This window comes from Salmo trutta, chromosome 4 (assembly GCF_901001165.1).
Source record: "Salmo trutta chromosome 4, fSalTru1.1, whole genome shotgun sequence".
NCBI classification, from domain to species: Eukaryota; Metazoa; Chordata; class Actinopteri; order Salmoniformes; family Salmonidae; genus Salmo; species Salmo trutta.
The window spans coordinates 12,806,358-12,833,302 of NC_042960.1; the positions used below are offsets into that span (position 1 = coordinate 12,806,358).

At 42.2% G+C, this 26,945-nt stretch overlaps 1 protein-coding gene and 1 long non-coding RNA gene across 3 annotated transcripts; one reads left to right on the plus strand and one right to left on the minus strand.

The window, feature by feature from the left end:
* Positions 1-6,391: 6,391 nt before the first annotated feature.
* On the minus strand, positions 6,392-20,046 carry LOC115191406 (uncharacterized). Its single transcript, XR_003877664.1, has 2 exons — positions 19,751-20,046; positions 6,392-8,285 (listed from the first exon to the last, which is right to left on the minus strand). It is a non-coding gene; the product is annotated as an uncharacterized LOC115191406 (long non-coding RNA).
* LOC115191372 (gastrula zinc finger protein XlCGF53.1) lies at positions 19,207-24,438 on the plus strand. 2 transcript variants are annotated; one of them, XM_029749248.1, is made up of 3 exons: positions 19,207-19,325; positions 20,968-21,098; positions 22,961-24,438. In XM_029749248.1, exon 3 carries the CDS (start codon positions 23,348-23,350, stop codon positions 24,122-24,124), a length of 777 nt encoding a protein of 258 aa, XP_029605108.1. In that variant the 5' UTR covers positions 19,207-19,325; positions 20,968-21,098; positions 22,961-23,347; the 3' UTR covers positions 24,125-24,438. The 2 variants fall into 2 exon arrangements, with proteins under 2 accessions (XP_029605108.1, XP_029605109.1); XM_029749249.1 differs by lacking the exon at positions 19,207-19,325 and adding an exon at positions 20,388-20,636.
* The last annotated feature ends 2,507 nt before the right edge of the window (positions 24,439-26,945 follow it).

A 26,945-nucleotide genomic window follows, 5' to 3' on the forward strand; every position in this document is an offset into this window, starting at 1 on the left:
GCTCGAAAATTGATAAATGGTTCAAAAAAAGTAAGGCCCGTGTCCATAGAGACACATACCAGCTCTACTGGTAGTACTGCTACTACCAGCAGTACTACACCTGCACCTGTGACACAAGTTGTTCTGCTTCCATGAGCACATCCAATGCTAGCATCAGTAATTCTACATTTGTTGCTAGACCAGCTAGCATGGACACTGACAGTTGGGAATCTGATGCAGCCGAAGAGCTACTGCCCCCTTACCCGGGAAAGCACCGAACAAAAGACAGGGAGGGACGTTGGACTATCAAAGAGGCGCAAATATGATAGCTACATTGATTTGGGGTTCACATGTATTGGGAGTCGTGCCTTTCCTCAGCCACAGTGTGTTATATGTGCAAAAGGACTATCTCACAACTCGATGAAACCTTCACAGAGACATTTAGAAACGAAACATGACAATTTGAAAAATAAGACGATTTTTTTGAGCGAGAATTAAAATTACTTTCGATTAATAAGACATGTATAAAAGCAACAGATATCATTAATAAGAAGGGGCTAGAAGCGTATTATATGGTGAGCTACCGAGTGGCTGGGACAGGCAAGCCCCATACTATTGTGGAGGACTTAATTCTTCCTGCTGCCGCGGATATGGCTGGGACAATGCTGGGGGGAAAAGGCCAAAATACTATACAGACAATGCCTTCATCAAACAACACTGTTTCATGACGCATCAGTGACATGGCAGGAGATGTTTTGAAACAATTACTGCTTCGCATACAAGCAAGTGAATTCTATGCGTTACAGATGGATGAGTCAACAGACGTGGCGGGCCTGGCACAGCTCCTGGTATATGTCCATTACATTTATGGAGGGGTCAATTAAGGAAGACATCCTCTTCTGTAAAGCACTGGAAACCAGGACAACAGGAGAGGATATTTTTTAAAGTACTGGACAGCTTTGTGACATCAAATGGACTTTGGTGGTCAAGATGTGTTGGTATCTGTACTGATGGCGCAAAAGCCATGACAGGGAGACATAGTGGAGTGGTAATGCGCGTGCAAGCAGTTGCTCCCAACACCACTTGGGTACACTGCAGCATCCACCAAGAGGCTCTTGCTGCCAAGGGAATGCCTGACAGCTTGAAAGACGTTTTGGACACTACAGAAAATGGTTAACTTTGTTAATAAAGCAAGGCTCCAGAACTCTCGTGTATTTTCTGCATTATGCAATGTTATGGGCAGCGGGCATGGAACGCTTTTACAACATACAGAAGTGCGCTGGTTATCAAGGGGCAAAGTATTGTCACGTTTTTTTTAATTGAGAGTGAGCTTAAAATTTTCTTTACTGACCATAATTTTCACTTGTCTGACAGCTTGCATGATGACGAGTTTCTCACCCAACTGGCCTAGCTGGGTGATGTTTTTTCTCGCCTGAATGATCTGAATCTAGGATTACAGGGAATCTCCGCAACTATATTCAATGTGCGGGACAAAATTGAGGCTATGATTAAGAAGTTGGAGCTCTTCTCTGTCTGCATTAACAAGGACAAGACACAGGTCTTTCCATCATTGTATGATTTTTTTGTGTGCAAATGAACTCAAGCTTACGGACAGTGTCAAATGTGATATAGCAAAGCACGAGTGAACTGCGTGCTCAATTACGCAGGTACTTTCCCGACACGGACAATACAAACAAGTGGATTCGTTATCCCTTTCATGCCCTGCCTCCAGTCCACTTACTGATATCTGAACAAGAGAGCCTCATCGAAATTGCAACAAGCGGTTCTGTGAAAATGTTATTTAATCAGGTAGCCACTGCCAGATTTCTGGATTGGGCTGCGCTCAGAGTATCCTGCCTTGGCAAATCGAGCTGTTAAGACACTGGTGCCCTTTGCAACAAGGACCTATGTGAAAGTGGATTCTCGGGCCTCACTAGCATGAAAACTAAATACAGGCACAGACTGTGTGTGTAAAATGATTTAAGACAGACTCTCTCCAATACAACCCAACATTGCAGTTATGTGCATCCTTTCAAGCACACCCTTCTCATTAACCTGTGGTGAGTTATTCACAATTTTTGATGAACAAATAAGGTTTTATATGTAAGATGGCTAACTAAAGAGCTAAATTATTGATTATTATTATATTATTTGTGCCCTGGCCCTACAAGAGCTCTTTGTCACTTCCCATGAGCCGGGTTGTGACAAAAACTGAAACTCATTCTTATGTTTAATAAATGTATCGTATAGTGTGTGTGGCAGGCTTACAATGATGGCAAAAAAACAACATTTGAGAGTGCGCTGACCCTGGTGCAGGATGGGGTACACTGCTGGAGGTTGAATGTTTGAAGGAGTACGGGACTATAAGAAGTTTGGGAACCACTGGCCTGGAGGAAAGTCTGTTCTCAGGCCTGGAGGGAAGCCAAAGTCATTCTGCTACCCAAGAGTGGTAAGCGGCATTTACTGGTTCTAACAGCAGACCTATTAGCTTGCTGCCAGTTCCTCGCAAACTGTTTGACAAAATTGTGTTTGACCAAATACAATGCTATTTCTCTGTAAACAAATTAACAACAGACTTTCAGCATGATTGTAGAGAAGGAAACTCAACATTACATTTACATTTACGTAATTTAGCAGACGCCCTTATCCAGAGCGACTTACAAATTGATGCATTCACCTTATGATATCCAGTGGAACAACCACTTTACAATAATACATCTATATCTTTAGGGGGGGTTAGAAGGAGGGGGGGTTAGAAGGATTACTTTATCCTATCCCAGGTATTCCTTAAAGAGGTGGGGTTACAGGTGTCTCCGGAAGGTGGTGATTGACTCCGCTGTCCAGGCGTCGTGAGGGAGCTTGTTCCACCATTGGGGTGCCAGAGCAGCGAACAGTTTTGACTGGACTGAGCGGGAACTGTGCTTCCGCAGAGGTAGGGGGGCCAGCAGGCCAGAGATGGATGAACGCAGTGCCCTTGTTTGGGTGTAGGGACTGATCAGAGCCTGAAGGTACGGAGGTGCCGTTCCCCTCACAGGTCCGTAGGCAAGCACCATGGTCTTGTAGCAGATGCGAGCTTCAACTGGAAGCCAGTGGAGTGTGCGGAGGAGCGGGGTGACGTGAGAGCTTGGGAAGGTTGAACACCAGACGGGCTGCGGCGTTCTGGATGAGTTGTAGGGGTTTAATGGCACAACATGTACTGCAGTTACAAATGACTGATGATTGGTTGAAAGAAATCGATAATAAGATTGTGGGAGCTGTAATTTTAGTGCAGCCATTGACATTATTGACCATAACCTGTTGTTGCGAAAACCTGTGTTATAGCTTTTCAACCTCTGCCATGTTGTGGATTCAGAGCTATCTATCTAATAGAACTCAAAGGGTTTTCTTTAATGGAAGCTTCTCTAATGTCAAACATGTAAAGTGTGGTGTACCGCAGGGCAGCTCTCTAGGCCCTCTACTGTTTTCTATTTTTACTTGCATTAAACAAAGCATGTGTGTCCATGTATGCTGATGACCACAGCGAATGAAGTCACTGAAACCCTTAACAAAGAGTTGCAGTCTGTTTTGGAATGGGTGGCCAATAATAAACTGGTACGGAACATCTCTAAAACTAAGAGCATTGTATTTGGTACAAATCATTCCGAGGTCTAGACCTCAGCTGAATCTGGTAATGAACAAGTTGAGGAGACTAAATTACTTAGATTGTAAACTGTCATGGTCAAAATACATTGCTCAAAAAAATAAAGGGAACACTTAAACAACACATCCTAGATCTGAATGAAAGAAATAATCTTATTAAATACTTTTTTCTTTACATAGTTGAATGTGCTGACAACAAAATCACACAAAAATAATCAATGGAAATCCAATTTATCAACCCATGGAGGTCTGGATTTGGAGTCACACTCAAAATTAAAGTGGAAAACCACACTACAGGCTGATCCAACTTTGATTTAATGTCCTTAAAACAAGTAAAAATGAGGCTCAGTAGTGTGTGTGGCCTCCACGTGCCTGTATGACCTCCCTACAACGCCTGGGCATGCTCCTGATGAGGTGGCGGATGGTCTCCTGAGGGATCTCCTCCCAGACCTGGACTAAAGCATCCGCCAACTCCTGGACAGTCTGTGGTGCAACTTGGCGTTGGTGGATGGAGCGAGACATGATGTCCCAGATGTGCTCAATTGGATTCAGGTCTGGGGAACTGGCGGGCCAGTCCATAGCATCAATGCCTTCCTCTTGCAGGAACTGCTGACACACTCCAGCCACATGAGGTCTAGCATTGTCTTGCATTAGGAGGAACCCAGGGCCAACCGCACCAGCATATGGTCTCACAAGGGGTCTGAGGATCTCATCTCGGTACCTAATGGCAGTCAGGCTACCTCTGGTGAGCACATGGAGGGCTGTGCGGCCCCCCAAAGAAATGCCACCCCACACCATGACTGACCCACCGCCAAACCGGTCATGCTGGAGGATGTTGCAGGCAGCAGAACGTTCTCCACGGCATCTCCAGACTCTGTCACGTCTGTCACGTGCTCAGTGGGAACCTGCTTTCATCTGTGAAGAGCACAAGGCGCCAGTGGCGAATTTGCCAATCTTGGTGTTCTCTGGCAAATGCCAAACGTCCTGCACGGTGTTGGGCTGTAAGCACAACCACCACCTGTGGACGTCGGGCCCTCATACCACCCTCATGGAGTCTGTTTCTGACCATTTGAGCAGACACATGCACATTTGTGGCCTGCTGGAGGTCATTTTGCAGGGCTCTGGCAGTGCTCCTCCTGCTCCTCCTTGCACAAAGGCGGAGGTAGCGGTCCTGCTGCTGGGTTGTTGCCCTCCTATGGCCTCCTCTACATCTCCTGATGTACTGGCCTGTCTCCTGGTAGTGCCTCCATGCTCTGGACACTACGCTGACAGACACAGCAAACCTTCTTGCCACAGCTCGCATTGATTTGCCATCCTGGATGAGCTGCACTACCTGAGCCACTTGTGTGGGTTGTAGACTCCGTCTCATGCTACCACTAGAGTGAAAGCACCGCCAGCATTCAAAAGTGACCAAAACATCAGCCAGGAAGCATAGGAACTGAGAAGTGGTCTGTGGTCTCCACCTGCACAACCACTCCTTTATTGGGGGTGTCTTGCTAATTGCCTATAATTTCCACCTGTTGTCTATTCCATTTGCACAACAGCATGTGAAATGTATTGTCAATCAGTGTTGCTTCCTAAGTGGACAGTTTGATTTCACAGAAGTGTGATTGACTTGGAGTTAGATTGTGTTGTTTAAGTGTTCCCTTTATTTTTTTGAGCAGTATATATAGATTCAATGGTTGTAAAGACGGAGAGAGTTCTGTCCGTAATAAAGAGATGCTCTGCTTTTTTGACACCACACTCCAAAAAGCAAGTCCTGCAAGCTCTAGTTTTATCTTATCTTGATTATTGTCCAGTCGTGTGGTCGAGTGCTGCAAGGAAAGACCAAGTTAAGCTGCAGCTGGCCCAGAACAGAGTGGCACGTCTTGCTCTTCATTGTAGTCAGAGGGTTAATATAAATACCATGCATGCCAGTCTCTCTTGGCTAAGAGTTGAGGAGAGACTGATGGCATCACTTCTTTTTATAAAAATATTGTGTTGAAAATTCCAAATTGTTATTATAGTCAGCTTACACCCAGCTCTGACACACACACTTACCCCACTAGACATGCCACCAGGGGTCTTTTCGCAGTTCCCAAATCCAGAAAAAAAATCAAGAAAGCAGACAGTATTATATAGACCCATTATCACATGGAACTCCCTTCCATCTCATTATGCTCAATTGAACAGAAATCCTGGTTTCAATAAACAGATAAAGCAACACCTTTCATCACATCTCCTCTCCCCTATTTGACCTAGATAGTTTGTGTGTATGTATTGATATGTAGGCTATCTGTGCCTTTTTTAAACATATGTAGTTCTGTCCTTGAGCTGTTCTTGTCTATTAATGTTCCGTATTATGTCATGATTTATGTGGACCCCAGGAAAGATCCTAATAAAATACCAAATACTTTACTAAATTAAACAAATGGTTTGAACAACAATGTGCAGAAAGTGTGGTGTCAAAACAATACTCACCGGGATTCAAATAAAATAAAATAAAATGTTATTGGTCACATACACATGTTTAGCAGATGTTATTGCAGGTGTAGCGAAATGCTTGTGTTTCTAGCTCCAACAGTGCAGTAATATTTAACAAGTAATATCTAACAATTTCACAACAATACACACAAATATAAAGTAAAGGAATGGAATTAAGAATATATCAATATTTGGACGAGCAATGTCAGAGCGGCATAAAATACAATAGAATATATACTGTAGCAGGCTCAAGGGTGTGGGTTTTCCACGTCACCAAGTTCAATAACAAAATATGCACCAGTAGTACAACTAGAATGCAAATGGAGAGTTTATTAGGGATTTTGGTACACTGGGGAAGAAGGGGGAATTCACCAATTACTTCACAGTCCACAAGCTGTTCTCATTGTCCATTCCGTTCTCCAGGGGTAATCCTCACACTCGGGTCCTCAGCCAATCCGGTTCGGTACACAAAGGGGGTAATCCGACAGTCCAGTCCAGGTAATCTCACAGATCTTGTTGTATAAGATTTCAAACATGACATCTTTAAAAAGACTTGCATCAACAAATTTCCTTTTTAGGCATTAATAACAAGGTCTGAAGTGTTTGTGAGCATTAATTTAAAAACATTTACTGACAATTTAACACCTTTTGGAACATATTTTCCAAAACAAGTCCTTAAAAATCTCATTACCGCAACGGTCTGAAAACGTCAAGACCATTAGGAAAGCTAATACATTTTTTTTTATGTAAAATTGATTATTAACAGTCATGCACAGTTACTTGAAACTTTGAAATAGTATATTTTTTTATTAACATTTGTATGTTATTTTGACTGATTTCTCTCATTACCGCAACACCTTCCGCAATCTACAACCTAATATTTTTGATATTTCATTGAAACCTGACATATTTTCAAAAGGATGTGGCAAGCCTGAAAGAACGTAACGTATAGATTATGCACATGCATTTAAAAGCAAACTACTATTTTTCCATTCATAAAATTAACATTAAATGAACACCTGTTGGGTTTCGAAAATGAGGTTGATGATTTCGGTAATGATAATAAGACTGAGGTATGGTTAAAAACATAACATTTTATGTAGAAAATAAATGACACAATATTGGCACGATCATGGATTCAAGTTCAATCAATTTCATTTTACAGTGCTTCAAAAGTATATAACATACATAGGCTAAAAACAGAGAAGACATAAAAACAGCACGTACAAAAACATTAGAACAGCACATGTCATCGTCACTACACACACTGGCCTGTACAGTGTCCCTTGGGGATGATGTTTCTATGACCCCAAGCTGGTGCAGCTTCTTTATCTTCAAGCCAAAGTTTTCATGCGTTTTGCAAGCACATGTTTCTCTGTCTGTGACTCTTCGCTGGCCAATCCAAAATGGCTTAAGTTTAAAGAATTGAGCCTTGGAAAGGTTGTGCTTTGGATTCTCAGACAGAAATCTTCTATGAAGATTTGCCATAATGTCCGTTAAGGCTCTCTTACGGAATATCTGGCCCTTTTTCCGAATGTCTCCGGATTTCCCATTTATTACAGTGGAGACTTCATCTGACGAAGGAAGCGGCTAACAAGTTTGCGCATTAGTCTTCTCTGACTGTTATTGTGTAATGTTCTCTGATGACCTATCTTTGTAGTTTTATTCTGGACCTCTCTACATTCAATGTTGACAATTACCTGCTTCCTCTTGGCCATCATCTCAAGTCTTTTCAGTCTTTTCTTTAGGTTGACCATCTCTTTGGTCCTCTCCAGCAACTTCTCTTCTGTGTAGCGCAACTTTGACCTCAATTTTGATAGTGCTTTCTTTCTTCTGTTCCTCTTTTGGGGTGATTCCTTTGGGGTAGATGTCTTCATTGGTCCTGGTGTCTGTAGAGATGTCGCTCTTCTTTTAGGAGTTGCGTTGATGGCAGGGACATTTACCTGCTGAGGTGAGAATGGCTGTTCTGTTGGGGGAGGCTGTGTCTTCTTGAAGATTTTGAATAACTTCTTCATTTTGCTTCTTGAACATGTTGAAGTGTATCATCTTCCTGGCTTGCTGTTATGTCCAATACGGCTTTTAGCTGTTTCTTTCTTCTGTAATACCTTTTTGAGTTTTCCCACCACTGTTTTTTCTCCTTTTCATGTTGCTTTTTTGTCAGATCTTGAGTTTTGATTTTACAATTTTGCTTTTGTTTTTGATATCTGGAAATGGAAAGGAAGCATGACATGAAATGAACATGTCTCAAAACATGGGAAGAATCTTACTGTTATGGACACGTCATCCAATAGTAGAGGCTGAATGGCTTATTGACTGTGTGTGTGTGCGCATCCTATAGAAGGGACTGAATGGCTTACAGACTGTGTGTGCGTGCATCCTACAGTAGGGATTGAATGGCTTACAGACTGTGTGTGTGTGTGTGTGTGTGTGTGTGTGTGTGTGTGTGTGTGTGTGTGTGTGTGTGTGTATACACATCCTATAGTAGGGACTGAATGGCTTACAGACTGTGTGGACATCCTATAGTATAAGCTACATGTCTTACTGCATCTCAGTAAGACTGCATCTCAGTACAAGAGGCATCACTGCAGTTCCGGGTTCGAATCCAGGCTGCATCACATCCGGCTATGATTGGGAGTCCCGTAGGGCGGCACACATTTAGCCCAGCGTCGTCCGGGTTTGGCCGTTATTGTAAATAAGAATTTGTTCGTAACTGACTTGCCTAGTTAAATAAAGGTTCGATAAAAAAAAATAAAAGGTCAGAGCCTATATCCACAAAGTATCTTAGAGCTTTACAACGAAAGCAAAACATTAGATTATGTCAGGAGAGTACCCAGCCAGAAATAATCACACACCCATTTTTCAAGCTAGCATATAAATGTCACAAAAACCAAAACCACAGCTAAATGCAGCACTAACCTTTGATGATCTTCATCAGATGACACTCCTAGGACATTATGTTATACAATACATGCATTTTTTGTTCAATCAAGTTCATATTTATATCAAAAACCAGTTTTTTTACATTAGCATGTGACATTCAGAACTAGCATACCCACCGAAAACCTCCGGTGAATTTACTAAATTACTCACAATAAACGTTCACAAAAAACATAACAATTATTTTAAGAATTATAGATACAGAACTCCTTTATGCAATCGCGGTGTCTGATTTTAAAATAGCTTTTCGGTGAAAGCACATTTTGCAATATTCTGAGTAGATAGCCCGGCCATCATGGCTAGCTATTTTGACACCCACCAAGTTTGGTACTCACCAAACTCAGATTTACTATAAGACAAATTGGATTACCTTTGCTGTTCTTCATCAGAATGCACTCCCAGGACTTCTACTTCAACACCCAATGTTGTTTTGGTTCCAAATAATCCATAGTTATATCCAAATAGCTGCGTTTTGTTCTTGCGTTCAAGACACTATCCGAAGGGTGACGCGCCGGCGCGTATTGTGACAAACATTTTCAAAATATTCCATTACCGTACTTCGAAACATGTCAAACGCTGTTTAAAATCAATTTTTATGCGATTTTTCTCGTAAAATAGCGATAATATTCCGACCGGGAGACCTTGTTTTCGTTCAAACACTGAAAATAGAAAATGGAGTCTTCACATGCACGCGCGAACCCGTGTCATTGTTCTCAGAACGACCACTTTCCAAAAGCCCTACTGTTTTTCGCCCAGGGACTGCAGAGTCATCATTCCCCGTTCTGGCACCTTCTGAGAGCCTATGGGAGCCTTAGAAAATGTCACGTTACAGCAGAGATCCTCTATTTTCCATAAAGAGGCACTTCCTGTATAGAATCTTCTCTATTATACTCACAGACACCATTAAAACAGTTTTAGAAACTTTAGGGTGTTTTCTATCCAAATAAAATAATTATATGCATATTCTAGTTTTTGAGCAGGAGTAATAACCAGATTAAATCGGGTACGTTTTTTATCCGGCCGTGAAAATACTGCCCCCTATCCTAAACAGGTTAATAGACAGTGTACAAAACATTAGGAAGATCTGCTCTTTCCATGACAGACTGACCATGTGTAAGCTATGATCCCTTATTGATTTCACACTTCAATCCATATAGATGGAGAGGAGACAGATTAAATAATTTTTTTGCCTTGCCATTTTTTTTGCCATGGATTGTGTATGTTTGCCATTGAGGGTGAATATGCAAGACAAAAGATTTAAGTGTGTTTGAACGGGGTATGGTAGTAGATAGTGATGGGTAAACAAAGGTTTCTGAAGCACCGAGCATTTCCAGCTAATTATGTTCAAAATAGGTTAACCTGTCTGGGCTAGGGGGCAGTTTTTCACGGCCGGATAAAAAAAAAAAACGTACCCGATTTAAACTGGTTACTACTCTTTCCCAGAAACGAGAATATGCATATTATTAGTAGATTTAGATAGAAAACACTCTGAAGTTTCTAAAACTGTTTGAATGGTGTCTGAGTATAACAGAACTCATATGGCAGGCAAAAACCTGAGAAAATTCCAAGCAGGAAGTGGCCTGTCTGACAAAGAACAGCAAAGGTAATCCAATTTTTGTAATAGTAATTCTGAGTTTAGGTTGCCCCGAACTTGGCGGGTGTCAAATTAGCTAGTCGTGATGGCTGAGCTATGTACTCAGAATATTGCAAAATGTGCTTTCGCCGAAAAGCTATTTTAAAATCTGACAGCGATTGCATAAAGGAGTTCTGTATCTATAATTCTTAAAATAATTGTTATGTATTTTGTCAACGTTTATCATGAGTAATTTAGTAAATTCACAGGAAGTGTTCGGTGGGAATGCTACTTCTGAACGTCACGCGCCAATGTAAAAAGCTGTTTTTTGATATAAATATGAACTTGATTGAACAAAACATGCATGTATTGTATAACATAATGTCCTAGGAGTGTCATCTGATGAAGATCATCAAAGGTTAGTACTGTGTTTTTGGGTTTTTGTGACATATATGCTTGCTTGAAAAATGGCTGTGGTTATTTGTGTCTATGTACTCTCCTAACATAATCTAATGTCCTAGATCAGCGCTCTTTTTTTTTTTGCCTGTTTTTTCTCCCCAATTTCGTGGTATCCAATAGGTAGTTACAGTCTTGTCTCATCGCTGCAACTCCTGTATGGACTCGGGAGAGGCAAAGGTCGAGAGCCAAAACACAACCCAACCAAGCCGGACTGCTTCTTGACACAATGCCCATCCAACCCGGAAGCCAGCCGCACCAATGTGTCGGAGGAAACAGGGTACACCTGGCGACTTGGTCAGTGTGCACTGTGCCAGGCCCGCCACAGGAGTCACTAGTGCGTGATGAGACAAGGATATCCCTGCCGGCCAAACCCTCCCTAACCCGGACGACGCTGGGCCAATTGTGCGCCGCCCCATGGGCCTTCCCAGTCACGGCCGGCTGCGACAGAGCCTGGGCTCGAACCCAGAATCTCTGGTGGCACAGCTAGCACTGTGATGCAGTGCCTTAGACCACTGCACCACCCGGGAGGCCTAGATCAGCGCTCTTACTCTGAGACTGTGGATACGGGCCCAGGTCTTGATTAATTTGTTTTTAAGTGTGGGATAATGCCTTTTAATTATCAAAACCATTAAATAGTATCAAGTAGTCAAATCAAATAATTTGTTTTGCATAAAACTCATAGCAATCCCTCATTGCCCATTCAGAAGATGCTCCATAGCAGGGTCCTCATATCAGATTTATTGATCCAACATCCTCTCACTCTGTATCTCTTACAGTCAGTAGACATGGAGTGTGCAAAGCTGTCATCAAGGCAAAGGGTCACTACTTTGAAGAATCTCAAATATAAAATAGATGTATTTAACACTTTTTTGGTTACTACATGATTCCAAATGTGTTATTTCATAGTTTTGATGTCTTCACTATTGTTCTACAATGTAGAAAAATAAAGAAAAACCCTTGAATGAGTAGGTGTGGCAAAACTTGTGACTGGTACTGTAAAGTATAGTGAGGCAGAGTAGATGATATGATGGTGGTTGGTGTGATGGTGTCTTTAAAAATGGTTCACTGATGAAAAGTGACAACCCTGTCCTGTTGTTTGATGCTGGTAGTTTATGAGGAAATTATAGTGCCTTAAAACCTTCTTGTTAGGGATAGGCGTCCCGTTAACGGGACAGTTGTAAATCATGCAGCGCCTTGTGTCACGATCGCAGATTTTAGAGAAACAACAAAGCTCGATATATAAGTGTCTTATATCGGCTGAAAGCTTAAATTCTTGTTAATATAACTGCACTTTCCAATTTACAGTAGCTATTACTGTAAAAAAAAATGCCATGCTATTGTTTGTGGGGAGCTCCTAACAAAACACTTTTTTCACCGCAATTGGTTTGATAAATTCACATCTGAAGGTGAAATGTGTACTCACATTCTGAAATCTTGCTCTGATTTATCATCCAAAGGATCCCAGAGATAACATGAAGTGTCGTTTTGTTAGATAAAATCCTTTTTCATGTTCTAAAAAGGTCCATATAGCATAAACGATCGATTTTGTATTTCTACTCGTTCAATTTGCAAAGAAAGGAATCCGTGAAAATCTAACCCTAAACATTGTTTCAACCGGTCAAATCACATTTGTATGTATTCCTCAGAGAACCTAGAACGTAACCAGACTTCACTATTTCATTAGGGGTATAGTATATCCTATAGGACACCAAATTTGGTCAGAGAGCGACGCCTTCATGGCACGCTGATGACGCGGCCGGTCTTCATTTGATTTACTGTATCTTTGTGAAATAAGCACCAATCGGGGTCAAACAAAGCTAGATAGATAGCCAGTGAGCTGGGCTTTACGGGAGTATCCGGAAACCCTGTATATGTCATAAAATGTAGGTGCTAACCTTTTGCGACAGCATGCCTTATCCTCTCGGACAAAAATTATACGAATATTCAGAGTTATGAAAACAGGTTGTTTTGCAAATGTTGGAAAAGCTAAATCAAAGTATACAGATTTTATGATAATCTTGCAGAAAAATGTAATATGAATGCAAATGTCTCCTTTACGATTTGCCCAAATGTACCTGGATGGCTTCACAGTAAATGTCATGAAGTTCGCTCATACTTCAAGTTATCCATTTGCACATACACTGCTGCCATCTTGTGGACACCATCGGAATTACAACCAGAGTGATGGCTCAAACAGGGACCTTTCTGTTGCATTTCAAAGATGGTGGTAGAAAAAAAAAAGTTTTTTTCTTTATACACTGCTCAAAAAAATAAAGGGAACACTTAAACAACACAATGTAACTCCAAGTCAATCACACTTCTGTGAAATCAAACTGTCCACTTAGGAAGCAACACTGATTGACAATAAATTTCACATGCTGTTATGCAAATGGAATAGACAACAGGTGGAAATTATAGGCAATTAGCAAGACACCCCCAATAAAGGAATGGTTCTGCAGTTGGGGACCACAGACCACTTCTCAGTTCCTATGCTTCCTGGCTGATGTTTTGGTCACTTTTGAATGCTGGCGGTGCTTTCACTCTAGTGGTAGCATGACCCCGAGTCTACAACCCACACAAGTGGCTCAGGTAGTGCAGCTCATCCAGGATGGCACATCAATGCGAGCTGTTGAAAGAAGGTTTGCTGTGTCTGTCAGCGTAGTGTCCAGAGCATGGAGGCACTACCAGGAGACAGGCCAGTACATCAGGAGACGTGGAGGAGGCCGTAGGAGGGCAACAACCCAGCAGCAGGACCGCTACCTCCGCCCTTGTGCAAGGAGGAGCAGGAGAAGCACTGCCAGAGCCCTGCAAAATGACCTCCAGCAGGCCACAAATGTGTATGTGTCTGCTCAAACGGTCAGAAACAGACTCCATGAGGGTGGTATGAGGGCCCGACGTCCACAGGTGGGGGTTGTGCTTACAGCCCAACACCGTGCAGGACGTTTGGCATTTGCCAGAGAACACCAAGATTGGCAAATTCGCCACTGGCGCCCTGTGCTCTTCACAGATGGAAGCAGGTTCAACTCTGAGCACGTGACAGACGTGACAGAGTCTGGAGACGCCGTGGAGAACGTTCTGCTGCCTGCAACATCCTCCAGCATAACCGGTTTGGCGGTGGGTCAGTCATGGTGTGGGGTGGCATTTCTTTGGGGGGCCGCACAGCCCTCCATGTGCTCGCCAGAGGTAGCCTGACTGCCATTAGGTACCGAGATGAGATCCTCAGACCCCTTGTGAGACCATATGCTGGTGCGGTTGGCCCTGGGTTCCTCCTAATGCAAGACAATGCTAGACCTCATGTGGCTGGAGTGTGTCAGCAGTTCCTGCAAGAAGAAGGCATTGATGCTATGGACTGGCCTGCCCGTTCCCCAGACCTGAATCCAATTGAGCACATCTGGGACATCATGTCTCGCTCCATCCACCAACGCCACGTTGCACCACAGACTGTCCAGGAGTTGGCGGATGCTTTAGTCCAGGTCTGGGAGGAGATCCCTCAGGAGACCATCCACCACCTCATCAGGAGCATGCCCAGGCGTTGTAGGGAGGTCATACAGGCACGTGGAGGCCACACACACACTACTGAGCCTCATTTTGACTTGTTTTAAGGACATTACATCAAAGTTGGATCAGCCTGTAGTGTGGTTTTCCACTTTAATTTTGAGTGTGACTCCAAATCCAGACCTCCATGGGTTGATAAATTGGATTTCCATTGATTATTTGTGTGATTTTGTTGTCGGCACATTCAACTATGTAAAGAAAAAAGTATTTAATAAGATTATTTCTTTCATTCAGATCTAGGATGTGTTGTTTAAGTGTTCACTTTATTTTTTTTAGCAGTATATTTTCTTCTACCAGATCTATTGTGTTATATTCTCCTACATTCAATTCACATTTCCACAAACTTCAAAGTGTTTCCTTTCAAATGGTACCAAGAATATGCATATCCTTGCTTCTTCAGGGCCTGAGCTCAGGCAGTTAGATTTGGTATGTCATTTTAGGTGAACATTTAAAAAAAAGAAAAAAGAAGGGGGCTATCCCTAAGTTCATGTTTACTTGACATGCAGTAGTGAAGCTGTGTGTAATTTAATGTTGAACCTTTTCCAGTGTATTCTAACATTCATTTTATCAAAGTGAGTACCAGATTTACAAAAGATAGTGTTACCATAGTGAGAAAATGTATACTTCTTGTCACATATCATTTTGTGAAATAAAAGTACTGCACTTCAAGTCCCTTATGTTAGAGTATGACCATTTTGTTGAAATTAAATACAAAATCGAATCTAGGCTGATAATAAATAAAAAATACATTAAAAAAATAAAAAAAACTGAGGGATTGAGTTTCCCTTATCTCAGGCAAACCAAAACATTATACTTCATAAGGACATTTTTTATAATAAACTCCAATGGCTCCATATTGTTAGGTACTTGAATCCCAGTGTTAGCAATGGGCTTAACTGTGGTTAACATTTTATAATATGTCATGTTTCTGTGTGTACAGCAAAGAGTTTATATAAACCGTCATGCTTTTCTGTTCAATGTGTGTTTACAGTCTGCATTCCATGAGGACCTGCTGATATCCGGTGTTGCTGGTGGAAGAGACTGGACCTCTGAGGCGGCTGGTCACAAACCCTGGCCCTGGATCAGAACCCTGGATCAGAACCCTGGATCAGGAGCCATTGCTCTTCCTTCCCGATTCGGAACCAGGACCCAAACACGAGGAACAGAGACTCCACCACCACATAGAACCCAACCAGTGGGCAGGTGGACTGAACCACCTCAGTCCTGGTGGTCATCAGAGAGACAGAGGCTCCAGTCAGGGATCCAGTCTGCAACCCAGGCCCTTCTCTTCAGTCTCAGTGCAGGGATGAAGCAGGGCCTGGGGCTGATAGAGATAGACCCTCCTGTTCCTATGATACAATCACCACAGTATCCATGATGAACAGAGCAGGTCACCCTGGGCTTCAGCCTTCACAGAGAGTGGTGGGACCCCCCCTGGTGGTAGTCTTTCAGGTAGTCTGTCTTCTCCTTCAGGGTCTCGTCTAATGCCTGGTGACTGGGTTCATAGAAAGCCTGGACCTGGGTCTAGCCTTCCATAGTTACCCAACCAATACAGACAGGGTCAGGATGGGTGTTCACCATAAGATGTACCTAGCCTATAACACAGCATACAATCCCAACAACACCCAAACAATGGCTAGAGGTCAAGGAGGTAGCTCAAATACTACACCTGAGGGTGTAGTATAGTATAGCTTCAGTCCCTCTCCTCGCCCCTACCTGGGCTCAAACCAGGGACCCTCTGTACACATCGACAACAGCCACCCTCGAAGCATCGTTACTCATCGCGCCACAAAAGCCGCGCCCCTAGCAGAGCAAGGGGAACAACTACTTCAAGGTCTCAGAGCGAACGACGTCACCGACTGAAACGCTATTAGCGCGCACCACAGCTAACTACCGTAAATTCCGGACTATAAGCCGCAACTTTTTTCCCACGATTTGAACATCGCGGCTTAAACAATGACGCGGCTAATATATGGATTTTTCCCGCTTTCAATTTTTTTTTCCCAAAAAAACACATTCTGTGACGTGCTCAGTTTTTTGGCGGCATGAAGCTTTCATTAGACCAATGAAATTGCCGAACGGGTTAAGGTCAAACAACTTTTTTGTTTACTGTTTAAATTAAATCGAGTGCTCTCAAACTTCCCATCATTCTGATTACGGTAGTCATTTTGTCACCCTCATCATGGCAAAGACACGGAGAAATGCATATGATGCAGCTTTCAAGTTGAAGGCGATTGATCTGGCTGTTGGAAAAGGAAATAGAGCTGCTGCACGGGAGCTTGGTCTTAATGAGTCGATGATAAGACGTTAGAAACAGCATTGTGAGGAATTGACTTAGTGCAAAAAGACAACTAAAGCTTACTGCTAATTTTTTATTACAAGCCGTTTCGTTAAAGCCTATTTATTTTTGTTACAAGCCGTGTTTCGTTAAAGCCTGTGTAAAGTTCATTTGTTTCAATGTACCGGTAGGCACCTGCGGCTTATAGACATGTGCGGCTTATTTATGTTCAAAATAATATATATTTTTTAAATTCAGTGGGCGCGGCTTATATTCAGGTGCACTTAATAGTCCGGAAATTATGGTAGTTAGCCATTTCACATCGGTTACATGGGCACTATTCATTAGCTGACATATTATAGTTATCATGTGAAGTTTAAGGTAATTAACCACATACCCCTCATTAACCCTTTATTAACTTGTAATTTGAAACAGGGTTGTGTAAATAACTTTTTAGAGTGACAGTAAACCTAGGGTAGAACAAAGACAGTTGAATATTTACCTTACTGAGGTGATATAGAAGGAATTAAGTCATTCTAATATTTTCTACTCTATTATTGCTAACACACTGTTTTTTCTAAACAATTCTGCTCTCAGCTTGAAAGATAGCAATCATAGGGGATTTTGTGTAAAAACCCTCTGAATTTGGCATTCCAGATTGTGTTTGTAATTTCAATCCATTGTTTATATTTTTTAATCCCCTTAAAAACCAAGTTAGGAATAGGCTACCTCATTTCAAAATAGGCCATCACTGTCAACCATGTATGATAATTTGTCACGTTATACCAAATGTCCAAACTGCATCTCCATGACAATAATTTAATTAATCTCAATCAATTTAATGGGAATATGCATTTACACCGAACAAAAATATAAAACGCAACATGTAAAGTGTTGGTCCCATGTTTCATGAGCTGAAAAATATCCCAGAAATGTTCAATATGCACAAAAAGCTTATTTCTCTAACATGTTGTGCACAAATTTGTTTACTTCCCTGTTGGTGAGCATTTCTACTTAGCCAAGATAATCCAGCCACCTGTCCAGTGATCATCACACAGGTGATGAGTGGCCATACATGAGCGGTTGGATGTACAGCCAAATTCTCTAAAACGACGTTCCATTCCCTGGCAGACATTCATGCAGTCAGCATGCCAACTGCACGCTCCCTCAACTTGAGACATCTCTGGCATTGTGTTGTGTGACAAAACTGCACATTTTAGAGTGGCATTTTATTGTCTCCAGACCACGTAAAATGCCACTCTAAAATGTGCAGTTTTGTCACACAACACAATTCCACATATGCCTCAAGTTAAGGGAGCTGTGTGGGCGTGTGGTTTGCTGATTCAACGTTGTGAACAGAGTGCCCCATGGTGGCAGTGGGGTTATGGTATGGGCAGGCATAAGCTATGGACAAGGAACACAATTGCATTTTATCGTGACTTGAATACACAGAGATACCGTAGGATCTGTACACAATTCCTGGAAGCTGAAATGTCCCAGTTCTTCCATGGCCTGTATACTCACCAGACATGTCACCCATTAGCATGCAGTGGCGGTTCTAGACCATTTGAACTGGGGGGGGGGGCAGTTACATTAGACGTTATTGTTGTCATATCGTTTTCTTCACTGCATTGCAGGCATTAGCAGGCAAAATACCATGTCCATAATCATCATCGTTGCCACTGTCTAATAACGGATGTAAAAAAAAGAAAGATAACACATTTTTGCTATGTAAAAATTATTTCATACGCCACATTTAGGGGGGCCACAAGGGTGTCCAAAATTGTTGTCACAGGGGCACTGCCCCCCCAGAACCGCTAGTGTAAGCATGTGTAGTAGAGTGATGTTGTTCCCCTAGATTATGCACCAAGTTGCACGCAAGGACAGTTCAAGTAGGCCAGGTCAAGAGGGGATGTTAATAAGTTAATAACAATAATAATAATTCAATGTGTTTTCTTTATTTAATTACAGCAGCATAGTTAATGTTGTTTTTCGGTGTACAAACATTTTTTGATATCTATATTGTAAATACACCTAATTGTAAAAGTTTGTATATTTTGGTTTGGTCCATCGCGGGTTATCCGTACTTACGTACCCTTTTATCGTTCTCTTTTGCCGGTCCTTCAACTAGCAAGGTGCCCGAGAGCTGTGACTGCACCGAGGGCTAACATATTGTGTGTTGTCTCTTCGTGTGCAGGTCGAATAAACATGATTCAACCATCACAATTCCAGTTGTGGCAATGTCCTAATTAAAAGTACACAACGCAGAACGAACCACGCTACACATGCTCTGGATCGACATGTATGACAGCGTGTTCCAGTTTCCGCCAATATCCAGCAACTTCGCACAGCCATTGAAGAGTGGGACAACATTCCACAGGCCCCGATCAACATCCTGACCAACTCTATGTAAAGGAGATATCGCGCTGCAGTAGGCAAATGGTAGTCACACCAGATACTGACTGGTTTTCTGTTTTACGCCCCTACCTTTTTTTAATGTGACCAACAGATCTGTATTCCAAGTCATGTGAAATCCATAGATTAGGGCCTAATGAATTCATTTCAATTAACTGATGTCTTTATATGAACTGTAACTCGGTAAAATCTTTTAAATTGTTTCATGTTGCGTTTATATTTTTGTTCAGGATAAAAAGCAGTGCCGTGTTTCAAAGAACAGTGCGCGTACCCTTTTCATTTAACCACACCCTTTGAGCTATGACGCCAACCAATAAGATCATTTCATTTCAAGTGTAAACGGAAGTGAACAGTGACCAAGAATAATTCCCCGTTAGCGTTTTTATTTCGATGTTTATTAACACGCTGGAACTCAAAATATGACAAATGTAAATGCACAGCATCAAACTTACCACAGGTAGTTTGTAATTCGCGTTGGAGACAGGACTTTGTTCATATGTTATCTTCGTAACGCTAGCTTGCTAGTTGCTGACGTTAACTAACAATGGCAACCTGTGACGGTGTGGTTTTTCACACTCAAATAGCCTCCATTATGGAGGTGCTAGCGAATGCAGCCGTGGCAGAGATCTGTAAAGTCGTAGACGACGAGTATGCAGTGTTTCGTTTGGAAATAACTCAAAGCCAGAAAGAAAACAGGGCATTGCAGAGGAAACTACAGCTACTTGAACTGAAGGTGGCACGGGAGCGCGCAGAGAGGACAATTCGAGAGCGCGTCCTCGCCAGTCCCAGTAGTGTCAAGATCGTCGACCGATACAGAGGAATGGCAAGAGGTATATTTGCATTAGGCCGAGACTGTGCTGCCTGACGCGGTTCATATATAGCTCAGTGCCTGTCGCCCCCATCCTCTGCACACACGTTCAGATGTGTTACCCAGAATTGGGTCTTAGTTAGCCCATTCAAATAGACGATAAAGGTTATTTAAGCAATAAGGCCCGAAGAGGTGTGGTATATGGCCAATATACAACGGAGTGCCAGGATACGGCCCTTAGCCGTGGTATATTGGCCATATATATCACAAACCCCCGAGGAGCCTTAATGCTATTATAAACTGGTTACCAACGTAATTAGAGCCGTAAAACTAAATGTTTCATATAACCAATACATTATGTTTCAAATATAAAATTTACACTTGCAAAGTTGCACCCGGATGTATTTTGAGAAACACAGTAAATGTGGAATGGAACGGTCCAATGGAAATGCTAGCGCAAGGTGAGAGGATGTGTCGTAGCCGAGGCAGTGTTTGAAAACAGCCAGGTGCAACTTGCTAAACTGTGCACAGTAAGTGTATATTTTTTATTTGAAATATTATTTCTCGCTTATATGAAAGTTAAGTTAAAGGTTTCCAAAACTATAGCAAGTGAGGTGCATTTGCATTTAGAGTGTCTGGATTAAACAGCATCGAGATTGTAGTTCACGTGGGAGCAAGCTGGGATCAGTACCATCAACTGAGAACGGGGGCGGCTGCTGTAAACTGGGTATACCCCACTTGGGTTCTTGAGAGCTTGTTCTTGGATAGTAGGCAATAATTCACCTGATTTAACTTACTTAGCTATCTTGCGCATATCAGTCGGGCTCTACTAAGCACCACTTTTCCCACAATAACTCTCAGGTGAAGGACATCTCACTGGAGACCACAGGAGCTTTGTGAAGCGAGCGGGACACAATACATGGAGAGATGACCAATCAATCACTGTTGATGAGGGGAGTGGAACTTCAACTCAGCATGTTATCTTGATCGAGGTTAGTGTAAAAGAGTTGCATAAAAAAATGCATCTCTGTGGCCAGTTTATTTCAGAAAGGTGACCCTCAGCTAGGGATGGGCATGGTTATTTGAATATCCAAACGGATGTTAGTATTCGATTACAAGGGAGAGTATTCATTTAAGATTTTTTTTTAAGGCAGTGTCTATAATTAAATAATTATCTATGTGTCACTGCTACATAGCCTACAAGGATGGAGCATTACATTCAACGTTTTAATAAAACTGTTACATGACAGAGTGCCTCATAAAAAAAGACTGCACCGGTAGCTTACACACGTTTCACACTGGTGTAGCTTGTTATTGTCGGTCAATCAAGAGGAACCATGTGTAGCAAGTGAAGTGGGAGCGTTCTACTCAATGCAAAAGGGAATTAAAGTTACGGAATTAAGCTGGCTAAATGAGGAGTAGGCTACAATGATCAACCAACAGATGCTGTTTCATATGAATAGAGTTGGAAACGAGGATGGGAAGCACAGCAAAATAGCCTCAATTAGCCTTGCTACTTTAGCTAGCTGGCTGGCTAATTTAGCTGGCAACTGTAGCTAGCTAGCTTCTTTACAATGATGCAGTCATTACATGCACTACAGGATGGCATGACAGATAAACTATGGCAGCAACAAGTTTGTCTAACTAGCATGAGTTGGTTTGGCTACTTTCTCTTTCTTCCTCAGTGCTACACACACCAGTCCCTGCTCCTCTCTCAACCCTCCCCCACCCTTAGCATAGCGCACCTTCTCTAAAATCTCCATTGAAGTAAACCAATAAAAATACCTTCTTTAAAAACGCATGAATCCGGATATCCTAAAAATATCATGATATTATTAAAATAGTGAAATCATTTCAAATGCCCATCACTACCCTAAGCTATTCACTTATATATATATATATATATAACCTTTATTTAACTAGGCAAGTTAAGAACAAATTCTTATTTACAATGACAGCCTACCAAAAGGCCTCCTGCGGGGAAGGGGGCTGGGATATAAAATAAATATAGGACAAAATACACATCACGACGAACGACGAGAGACCTAAGACAAAAACACAGCATGGCAGCAACACAACATGGTAGCAACACAACATGGCAGCAGCACAAAACATGATACAAACATTATTGGGCACAGACAACAGCACAAAGGGCAAGAAGGTACAGACAACAATACATCATGCAAAGCAGCCACAACTGTCAGTAAGAGTGTCCATGATGGTGTCTTTGAATGAAGAATTTAGTTAAAACTGTCCAGTTTGAATATTTGTTGCAGCTCGTTCCAGTCAGTAGCTGCAGCGAACTGAACTGTACATCCACATTTATCTGCCATAGCCTCCAGAGACCCATAAAGTTTGGATGTAAAAAATACATAAAATGCATTTGTGGTGCAAAAAGAAAGAAAAAAGTTATTAATATTTTTTTTATTGTATGTGATCTGTAGTGGCCATTTATGACTCAATTGATAGTAAATGTAAACAGACATTTATTAACAAGCTCTTATTTCATGTGAAAATTATTCCACTGCTCTGAAAACTCACACTATTCCTGAGATATTTACCTGTTAGAAACTATTTGAATATCAAACTCAACAATTATAATTACACACAAGAAAGAATTATGAAGGTAACACCGTTACACGTGATATAATTGAAAATCCCAAAATGTCCTCTCATAGGTACAACAGGACCTAACACAGTGGCATGTATGGCCTTAGCGATATGATCAAAAACTAATGTCCATTAAAGAACATAAAAATTCATTGCTGGGTCTCAGGAGGATATGGGTGCTTGTGAGACTTTCCTACGACATTGTTATCCAATTAGACTCCTGTACCACCTCTCTTCTTGTCAGTCTGCAGAGGCTGCAGGTCCTGGAGGATCGTCTCTGGTCAAGCAGGAGAAGACTGAAAGAGAGGACCCACCACACAGCAGAGAGACCCAGACTAGAGCGGCCCCTGTAGCCACGGAGGACCCAGCGCTGCCCAGGATCCGATGCAGCATCGGGTCAGTGGAACACCGAACATCGTCAGAGATCAACACTGAGATTTTAACTGAAACTCACAGGCTCTTACACACAGGATATGACCACAGATCAGACCCAGAGAGACTGGGCTGTCCTCCTGCTCCCGGCTCAGAGTACTTACCGGTATTTCGCCAGAGGACAGTTTATTCCCATGGAGATGTTGGTGACGCACTAGACACTGGCGGTGATGACCTGTCTTGTTCTTACACTACAGAGATGGACGCTGGCAATATATCCTTGGGCTTAGAGACACAGACTGATCTGTCTAGAGGGGACTGGAACCGGTACAGTAGTAGTGTATACTCTGAAGGGTGCCAGGAGGAGAAAGTGGAGGTTATGGTGGTAGATGAGGTGACTGTGAAAGTGGAGGGTGACGTTCCTCCCACATGGAATGCAGATAGTCACCTAGGAGACGGACAGTCCCAGGGTAGAGATTTCTTAGATTACAGGGAAAGCTTAGAGACCAATGCAAATGTCGCGATCCAATCCCCTTTACATTCGCTCAGGGATCGCGACCCAGTGTCCACTTCGATGGGGCCTTCCGATTCACAAGGCTGTGTCATTTTCGATCAGGTATTGAACTCAAACGACAGGGCTAGAGCCCAGGCTCAGGGAGGGGGAGCCACATCAGGCAATGGTAAAGAGAAACGGTTCCTCTGCATGTTCTGTAATAAAGGATTCAGCTGCCTCCAGAAGGTAGAGATCCACCAGAGGGTCCACACGGGGGTAAAACCCTACAGCTGTACCCAGTGTCATATGCGCTTCGCCCAGGCTCGTGACCTCAAGAGGCACCAGAGGGTCCACACAGGGGAGAAACCTTACAGCTGCCCCCAGTGTGAGAAGAGGTTCTCCCGCCAGGACAATCTGAAGATACACCTGAAGGTCCACACAGGAGAGAGGCAGTTCGCCTGTACGCAATGCGGGAAGAAGTTCACAGAGAGGAGCTACCTCAGGATACACCAGCAGAAAAACCATCCCACTCTATTAACATAGAAAGTAACCATACCACTTGATAGCTTCTGAGGTTTAGATCAAAACCTGCATTAAAGGGTAGGTAGCATAAACATAACTGAATGTAACATGGATTTGCATTAGTATACGCATCAAAAGTCCCAATGCAAAGTTACCTCACTTTTCAATTTTTCGAGTTATTACATAAAACCCATAGAAATTTTGAAGTCATCCTGGAAAATGTTTTTGCGGGGTGTGACGTAATATGGATGCCCCAGGAAAGCCAGCCTATTCCCCATAAATGTAAACTCCAACAGAAATAACTTTATATTAAACAATATTGTTTACACTCATTACTACTGGTTTCAATTACATTTACTTTATGAATGTATTGTTACAAATCAACTTGCAAGGTTGCTAGCCAACTAGCCTGCTAACGTCAGTGGTGTAAAGTACTACTTAGGTAGTTTTTGGGGTATCTGTACTTTACATTTTGGACAACTTATAATTTACTTTTTACTCCAAACATTTTCACTGACAGCAAAAAGTATTTGTTACATTTTGAATACTTAGCAGGAGAGGAAAATGGTCCAATTCACACACTTATCAAGAGAACATCCCTGGTCATCCCTACTGCCTCTGATCTGGTGGACTCACTAAACACGAATGCTTCGTTTGTGAATTATGTCTTATAAAGAGTGCCCCTGGCTATCCGTAAAACATTTTTAAAAAAATGCTGTCTGGTTTGCTTAATACTTTGATACTTAAGTATATTTCAGCAATTACATTTACTTTTGATACTAAAGTATATTTAATACCAAATACTTTTAGACTTTTACTCAGTAGTATTTTACTGGGTAACCTTGGCTTTTACTTGAGTCATTTTCTATTAAGGTATCTTTACTTTTACTCAAGTGTGACAATTGGTTACTTATTCCACTACTGGCTAATGTTAGCACTGCATGAGTCAGCCAGTTGCTATCAACACCTAACTTCCAGCTACATTAATGTAGACCAAAGTTTTGGGAAAGCATAATGCCATCTAACCAGTTATCAAATAATGTTACCAGTTTATGCAGCAGTGGAGGCTCGTCTGAGGAGGAAGTGGAGGACCATCCGCAGTGAAATTTCATAAAAATACAAATAGTGAAACATGAAGTTTATTTTTATTTTTAGATAAAACTATACTAAATATATTGAAGTAACTTGCACTAACTGGACAAAAATAAAGTTCTAAAACCAAGAAAACTATTTATAAATCTACCTCCTCCTCCTGTAATTTGAAGGCCAGCATCCCGGAGTCGCCTCTTCACTGTTGACGTTGAGACTAGTGTTTTGCGGATACTATTTAATGAAGCTGCCAGTTGAAGACTTGTGAGGCTTCTGTTTCTCGACACTCTAATGTACTTGTCCTCTTGCTCAGTTGTGCACCGGGGCCTCCCACTCCTTTTTCTATTCTATTTAGAGCCAGTTTGCTGTTCTGTGAAGGGAGTAGTACACAGCATTGTACGAGATCTTCCATTTCTTGCCAATTTCTCGCATGGAATAGCCTTAATTTCTCAGAACAAGAATAGACTTACGAGTTTCAGAAGAAAGTTCTTTGTTTCTGGACGTTTTGATCCTGTAATCGAACCCACAAATGCTGATGCTCCAGATACTCAACTAGTCTAAAGGCCAGTTTTATTGCTTCTTTAATCAGAACAACAGTCTTCAGCTGTGCTAACATAATTGCAAAAGGGTTTTCTAATGATCAATTGCCTTTTTTTAAGATGATAAACTTGGATTAGCTAACACATCGTGCCATTGGAACACAGAAGTGATGGTTGCTAATAATGGTCCTCTGTACACCTATGTAGATATTCCATAAAAAATCATCCGTCTCCAGCAACAAAAGTCATTTACAACATTAACAATGTCTACACTGTATTTCTGATCAATTTGATGTTATTTTAATGGACAAAAATGTGTTTTTCTTTCAAAAACAAGGACATTTCTAAGTGACCCCAAACTTTTGAAAAGTAGTGTACTTTCTTCCTCTTACCCCCATAATGTCAAGCTTGATTAACAACCCCTCCTTCCACATATCATACGCTTTCTCCACATCAAAAACGACAGCTACTACAGTCTCCTTGTTCACCTGAGCCTTCCTGACCTCTGCTTCTAAGTAGAGCACTGGATCCATAGTTCCCCTTCCCTTCCTGAACCCACTCTGATGTGGCGATAGTAGCCCCCTGCTCTCCCGGAAGTAAGTTAGCCTCTCTGTAATCATACGTTCCATTATCTTACTTACATGTGATGTTAAAGCTATTGGCCGATAGCTTGTTGGGTCCTTCCCTGGCTTCCGGATTGGTACCACTACTGCCTCCTTCCAACTGCCTGGTAGTTTCCCCTCCTCCCACACTGTGAAGAGGGCACAACAAAACCTATTCCCCCTCAGGTGACTGAAAAGATTTGGCATGGGTCCTCAGATCCTCAAAAGCTTTCACAGCTGCACCATCGAGAGCATCCTGACGGGTTGCATCACTGCCTGGTATGGCAACTGCTTAGCCTCCGACCACAAGGCACTACAGAAGGTAGCGCGTACAGCCCAGTACATCACCGGGGCCAAGCTTCCGGCAAACCAGGACCTCTACCAGGCGGTGTCAGATGAAGGCCCTAAAAATTGTCAAAGACTCCAGCCAACCTAGTCATAGACTCTCTCTGCTACCGCACGGCAAGCGGTACCGGAGCGCCAAGTCCATGTCCAAGAGGCTCCTCAATAGCTTCTACCCCCAAGCCATAAGACTCATGAACAGCTAATCAAATGGCTACCCAGACTATTGGCATTGCCCCCCTCCCCCCCGGAATGCTGCTGCTACTCTGT